This window comes from Carya illinoinensis, chromosome 9 (assembly GCF_018687715.1).
Source record: "Carya illinoinensis cultivar Pawnee chromosome 9, C.illinoinensisPawnee_v1, whole genome shotgun sequence".
In the NCBI taxonomy this organism is placed as follows: Eukaryota; Viridiplantae; Streptophyta; class Magnoliopsida; order Fagales; family Juglandaceae; genus Carya; species Carya illinoinensis.
In genome coordinates, this window is record NC_056760.1 from 23,817,541 (window position 1) to 23,825,013 (window position 7,473).

General features: G+C 38.1%; 1 protein-coding gene across 1 annotated transcript; it reads left to right on the plus strand.

The window, feature by feature from the left end:
* Nucleotides 1-288: 288 nt before the first annotated feature.
* On the plus strand, nucleotides 289-1,530 carry LOC122276940. The gene has a single exon (XM_043086827.1). The coding sequence runs from the start codon at nucleotides 289-291 to the stop codon at nucleotides 1,528-1,530; it is 1,242 nt and encodes a 413-aa protein (XP_042942761.1).
* The last annotated feature ends 5,943 nt before the right edge of the window (nucleotides 1,531-7,473 follow it).

The window sequence follows — 7,473 nt, forward strand, 5'->3', positions numbered from 1 at the left end:
CCTCTACATTAAATATCGTGTGGATTATTTCATATAAATTTATTTCTGTGCATGGTACTTAATTACTAAGAACCACCAAAAGTGGTATCAGGAGTTGCCTCTTCTTTTCTCTCTAGGAAAAGGAGGTGGTGTGTGGGGTCCACTCAAGATTCTAACAGAATCAGGTAGTGGGAAGGAGGGTGCGCAGTGGAGTGGGGTGGACTGGTAGACAAATAACGGTTGCTGAGGGAGGGAAAAGGTTGTAGCAGGGACAAACCAGAGTGGTCTACGGTGGCTCTGGGAGGAAAAATGAACGAGATAGAGGAGAGATGGGGTAGACTAAGGCTTACTGAAGAAGAAGCAAGTGACATTGTAATAGGTGAAGAAGTTTCGGAGGATCTGCAGAAAAAGGCTGAGTGTAGTGTGGTTGGCAAAATCTGGCTGGATAGAAGAGTGAGTGCAGCGGTTGTGGAGAACACAATGGGGAAGGTATGGCGTATCAGTCGAAGAGCAAAATTCCAAGAAGTAGGAGCAAACATCTTTGCTATACAGTTTGCTAATGAAGTTGATAAGATGAGGGTAATGGATGGCAGACCATGGCTGTTTGACAGCCACCTGTTTGTAATATTGCCATTTAATGGTTTCATTCCACCTCAAAGAATGGATTTCTCGAAAGAAAGAATGTGGATCCAAATGCTAGAGATGCCGTTAGTATGCATGAATGAAGAAGAAGGAAAGAGGATTGGCAATACCATTGGTGAAGTTATTGAGGTTAAGACACAGGTAGATGGCAGTGGCTGGGGTAGTGTGTTGAGAGTCTTATTGCTAATGGACCTGACAAAACCGTTAGCAAGAGGAAGAACTATTTCAGTTAAGGGCATCAAGTATTGGATCCCCTTGAGGTATGAAAAACTCCCTCATCTGTGTTTTGTGTGTGGTTGCATTGTCCATAAGAATGGGAACTGTGGGGAAAAAACAGGAGTAGAGGGGGTTCAGTTTGGGGCCTGGTTGAGAGCTGATGTGAGGGGAGGAGGCTCAAAGTTCAGAAGTAAGACAAAGCAGGAATATAGTAAGCATATGGAGATATATGGGATAGAATCAGACAATATAAACTCTAAAGAAAGGGAGGATAGGGGCGAGTCTGTTGATAATTTCCAGTTAGAAGCAGAGAAGTCCAATGAGATAGATTTTAGAGAAGGACAAAAGGAACAAGATGAGGGATTAACTGAGGTTATAGTTGAAGAGGCTGAAGTGATAGCTCGAGCAGAACATAGAATAGAGGAGGGGGAAATTCAAGTTAGTGCAGTTGAGGAAAATTTGCAAGGGAATGGGAAATGGAAGAGAAAAGCTAGGGGGATGGCAGGAGGAATAGAGGCTGGTGAGTTTGTTGGTATACAGGAAAGAAAAAGAAAAAGTAAAAAGGAGAAGGGGGGCAGAGAAAAAAAACAGAGAAAGATAGAAGTAGAGAGGGAAGAGGAGAAGATGGAAGAACTAAAAAAGAAAGAGGTGGTGGCTGTCAAACAGCCCACCTCCCTCAATGAAAACACTTAGCTGGAACTACCAAGGGCTTGGGAACCCTTGGACAGTTCAAGATCTCTACCATATGGTGGAGAAGAAGAGGCCCAATGTAGTTTTCTTAATGGAAACTAAGTTGACAAATAGAAAAGCTAAATTGGTGAAAAGTAGATTGAAATGTGATGGGTTCTTTCTAGTGGAACCTTTGGGAAGGAAGGGAGGCTTGATCATGCTGTGGGATCGATCTATAAATGCTGAGGTGGCCAATTACTCCCAAAGACATATAAGTCTTTGGATCTTAGATGAGAATAAGCATGATAAATGGCTGCTAACAGGTTACTATGGAGAACCTGATGTGAGTAAGAGAGGTGCATCTTGGAGGTTTTTCTCCTCACTCAAACCAGATGAGAACATAAGCTGGGGAATAATTGGAGATTTTAATGAAATAGTAACACATGATGAAAAAATGGGTGGTAGACCAAGAAAGGAAAGTCAAATGGCAAACTTCAGAAATGTGTTAGGGGAGTGTGAATTGTTTGATTTGGGTTGGAGGGGGGATAAGTTTACATGGAGTAATAGACATGAAGATGACACTTTCACCAAAGAAAGATTAGACAGATCCCTGGTCAATGCAAAATGGAAAGGTTGTTTCAAGGAAAGCTGGGTTGAGGTGTTGGCTGCTAGATGCTCAGATCACAGACCTCTACTATGGTTTATTAACCAAGATAGGAAGGTGGGGGGTAGAAAGAAAAGGATGTTTAGATATGAAGCCAGTTGGGCATTAGAGGAGGAATGTACTGAGGTACTGAAGCGAGTTTGGAAAGATAGAGGGAATCACAACCTGCAGTCATTCTTAGAGAGAAGTAAGATATCATTAATAAGGTGGAGTAGACATAAAGGGGTTAATACAGAGAAGGTACTAGAAGAAAAGACAAAAGAACTAGAAAGGCTGCAAGTAGAGGAATGTAGAGAGAATATTCAAGTAATTAAGAATCTGCAGAGGGAGGTTGAAAAGCTGCTGGAACAGAAGGATCTGAAATGGAGACAACGAGCTAAGCAAAACTGGTACCAGCTAGGGGATAAAAATACCAAATTCTTTCATTGTTGTGCCTCTCAAAGAAAAAGCAAGAACAGAATTTTAAAAGTCAGTGATGAAGATGGTAGAAGCTGGACTAGTCAAGAAGAGATAGAGGTGGCTTTCAATGATTATTTTGGGAAGCTGTTCACTTCAACAAATCCTAACTCAGAAGAGGTAGAGAAGTGCATTGCTCAGATGGATACTAAAGTTACCAACCAAATGAATGAAAGCTTGAACAAGGAATTTACTAGAGTGGAGATTGAAGAAGTCATCCATCAAATGGCACCATTCAAGTCCCCGGGACCCGATGGCTTTGGAGCTTGCTTTTTTCAAAAGCTTTGGTCTATTGTTGGAGAGGAAGTTAGTACAACAGTCCTTTCATGGCTGAATGGTAACTATTTTGCCCCTTCTATTAATCATACCTTCATTGCACTCATTCCTAAAGTTAAATGCCCTGTAAAAGTTAGTGAATATAGACCCATTAGTCTTTGTAATGTAATATATAAGGTCATGTCAAAAATGTTAGCTAATAGGATGAAAAAGTTCCTGAATGCTATTATTTCCCAAAACCAAAGTGCTTTCATTCCCGGGAGGCTGATTACTGACAACTTAATGATAGCATATGAGCTTTTGCATTCTATGAAAGCTAGGAAAAAAGGAAAAGCTGGAACCATGGCCATCAAGCTAGACATGTCAAAAGCATATGATCGAGTAGAGTGGGGCTTCCTGGAAGCTGTCATGAAGAAATTGGGATTTAGTGCTAAATGGATCAACCTCATAATGGGATGTGTGAGATCAGTATCATATTCAGTATTGGTTAATGGGCAGCCTGGCCCCATATTTCATCCCTCAAGAGGTTTAAGACAAGGAGATCCCTTATCTCCTTATCTTTTCCTGCTGTGTGCCAAAGGTCTCTCAACTTTGTTCAATTTCTCAGATTTGAGAGGGGATGTAAGAGGGGTGAGTGTGGGCAGGGGAGGATTTAGAATCAACCATCTGTTATTTGCAGATGATTGTGTTCTATTTGGTAGAGCAACAGTGAAGGAGTGGTTCAGGATCCAAGAGCTCCTACAGGTGTATGAAAAGGCCTCTGGTCAGGTGTTGAACAAGGAAAAGTCTGCCATTTTCTTCAGCTCAAATACTAAGTTGACAGTGCAGTCCCAAATCAAAGATGTTGGTGGTTCAGTAATGGTGGGGTCATATGAAAAGTACCTGGGGCTTCCTGCTGTAGTTGGGAGATCAAAATATCTCACTTTCAGAGGCATTAAGGAAAGGGTGTGGAGAAAAATGTCAAATTGGAAAAATGTCTTCCTCTCAGCTGCAGGGAAGGAAGTCCTCATCAAAGCAGTCCTTCAAGCTGTGCCTACATATACCATGAGTGTCTTTTTGTTCCCGAAAAGACTATGTTATGAATTAATGGTCTGCTGGCCAAGTTCTGGTGGGGTAATCAGAAAACTGAAAAAGGCTTGCATTGGGCTAGATGGGACAGATTAGGGCAACCAAAAGATAAAGGGGGATTGGGATTCAGAAATGTGGAAGCATTCAATTTGGCCTTGCTAGCCAAACAAGGGTGGAGAATTCTTACTTACCCTACAAGTCTAGTGGCCCAGATCTTCAAGCAAAAATATTTTAGCAAGTCCTCTTTTTTGGAAGCTAAAGTGGGAAGAAGTCCCTCATTCATCTGGAAAAGTATTTGTAAGGCTTCTGATCTAATAAGGGAAGGTATGAGGTGGAGAGTTGGGAATGGGTTGAGCATAAAGATATGGGAAGACAAATGGCTTAATATTCCCACTAGTTTCAGTGTACAATCTCCAATATCAAAGTTACAAAGAGAGGCAAAGGTGGTAGAGTTGATCGTGGAAGGGGAAAAAATCTGGAATGAGGCCCTAATTCGAGAGATCTTTGTGGAAACTGAAGTGGAGCAAATTCTCAGCCTTCCATTGAGCAAGATGGGTGGAGAAGATAAGATGGTGTGGGGCCCTTCACAGAAAGGAATTTTCTCGGTTAGGAGTGCTTATTTTATTGAAATGGAAAGAAGAAGAAGGACTAGAGGGGAGTCTTCAACAGAAGGCAATGAAGATCAGAGATGGGGCAAAATTTGGCAACTGAATGTGCCAGAGAAAGTTAAGCTTTTCTTATGGAAAGCAGGGAACAACTATGTAGCCACAAGAAGCCACCTGGTTTTAAAAAAAGTCATGGAAAGTGATCTATGTCCAGTTTGCAAAGTGCATAAGGAGTCTGTCATGCATGCTTTGTGGCAGTGTGTGGCATCCTCTGATGTGTGGACAGAATCAAGTGCTAGAGTTCAGAAATGGAGTATAATGGAAGAGAGCCTAATGGACTTGATTGAGAAGATGGCACAGAACCTAACAACTGAGGAAATGGAAGAAGTAGCAGTGGTAATGTGGAGAATCTGGCTAAGAAGGAACCAGCTCGTTTTTGAAAACAGTTTTATGCCACCTAAGCAACTTATCAATATAGCAAGAGAGCAGCTCGGAGAATTTCAGATGGCCCAAGTTGTGGCAGAACACCCAAATCCTATTAGAGGTCTGATGAGACAAGATGGATGGGTTAAACCTACTGCAGGGAATGTGAAAGTCAACTGGGATGCAGCTCTTGATCAAAAAAAAGGAAAAGCTGGTTTTGGGATTGTTATAAGGGATGAAAAGGGAGAGGTTCTCACTGCATGCTGTGATCAGAGATCTCATGTCCAAATTCCAGCTATGGCTGAATGTTTAGCTCTTTGGAAAGCCTTGGAATTGTGTAGAGACCTTGGTTTCAGCCGAGTCTGGTTTGAAGGTGATGCTCAGACAATAGTCAAAGCTGTTAATGAGGAGATGCCAGATTTCCCATGTTATGGAAGCATTGTGTTAGATGTGAAGAAGCTGTTAGAGCAACAGGTGGGGTGGAAGATTCAGTACATACACAGAAGTTCTAATGGAGCTGCACATAGTTTAGCTAAGGAGGCTCTAAAGTTAGACACAGAGGTTATATGGATGGAAGAAACACCAGCTTGTATAGCCGAATGCATAGAGATTGAAAAAAGATGTAACTCTGAAACGATTACTTGATTAATACAAATACTTTTTACTTCAAAAAAAAAAAAAAAAAAGAACCACCAAAAGTGGAAGCTAACAAATTCTAGAAGGTAGATAATAATGGCCCTCTTTTCATTATAATTAAGGTGGATGCAGCGGGAAATCTCAAAAAGCCAAGCCGTCATAATTCAATTGTTAATTAATCCTCTGAAAGGCCGGCAGCAACATGCATGCATGGATTAAATTTGTAAATGCTAGTGTTAAGTTAATTTCAATAACAACTTAACACTAAAATTTTTGTTATCTTTTTCTTTTTAATTCTAAAATGTTTTTTTTTTTTGGGTATTTTAGGTTTTTTTGTTATTGCTATTTCCTATCTTATTTTTATATTTTTCTAGTTATTCAAAATATTTTTATGTATTTAAAATTTTTGTTTAAGAATCCCATTTATAAATTTTTTTAAAATTTATTTTATATATAACATGTAATACTAATGCCGAGTGCTAAGGAGAGAGAGCATGCCATGTAGTGATGATCCCTTTGCAAGGGAGGAGTACAGTGGCGGAAACACATGCATCGAAGGGGGCGCCATGGCCCCCCAAATTTTTTTGAAAAATTAAAATATACCTTAGATTTTATTCATAATTTTATAAATATATAAAATGGCCCGCCAAAAAAATTTATAATCTCTCTATATACTTTAAAAATTTTTATAAAATTCTAATATACTTAGAAATATATTTAAAATTTTTTTCCTGTAGTCTCAAAATTTTGTATAATTTCTATATATTATTTATTTTCAAGAGTGTGATCTCACCAAAATTAAATCAAAACTAAGTTTAGGAGAAATAATAAACTTATTAATATGGATCCTAAAGTTTTTTATTATACACTATTAGGCTTTTTAATTTGGAATCAAAAATAAAAATACAAGAAAAATCATTTAAGGTTGGTGATTTATATGAAAAATAGTTGAGAGGTTTTATCATCTAGACTTCGTTAAGCAAGAAAAATCTTATTTAAGGTCTCTATTATATTATTATGTGCTTAATATGATATGAAAATATCTAGAATTTACATAAAACTTAATAAACTAGATTACATATATACTACAATAAAAAATAACATTCTAAAAAATTACTTGATAGTTTATACGAAGTAAATAAATTCTAAATATTTCATTATAAAAATAATAATAGATGAATATTATTTCAGTAAATATTATCGTCAAAAACCTAAAACATATAATAAGATGTTTTATTTTTATGTATATATTGCAAATTATCGAAATCTAATTCTATATATTTTTATGTTTTTATGATTTTTAAATTTCAATGCATCGCACACTAGAAAATTTGGCCCCCCTCAGAAAAATTTCTGATTCCACCACTGGAGGACTAGTTGTTTTTTGATATGTAACTAGAAGGTAAGATGAAAAAGCACACAAAAGAAAATGGGACAAGCCGGACTTTGAGAAAGATGTGCGTGTTCAAACTACAACTTGGCAGTTTCTTTTTTTTTTAATATATATTTGGGGGACGGGGTTTCGAACTTCAGACCTCCATTTTGAAAGCTGAGGGGGTTATGCCAGTCAAGCAACCGGCCTTTGATACAACTTGGTAGTTGGTACAAGCACTATGCACACATAATATAACCATTGCCTAAGATTTTCAAAATAATTGGTGTTTATGGGTTTTACTTGTATTATTAGATTTGGGAAAAGTATTATTTTATAAGTTTTTTTGCTTAATCTTTCTGTAAATATGTTTTGGCCTTTGAAATTCTTAATACCGAAATTTGTGAGATTAACTATTCTAAAAGTCATCATGCAGGCAAAGTCTCCTCTAAAACTCTCTCGATGAG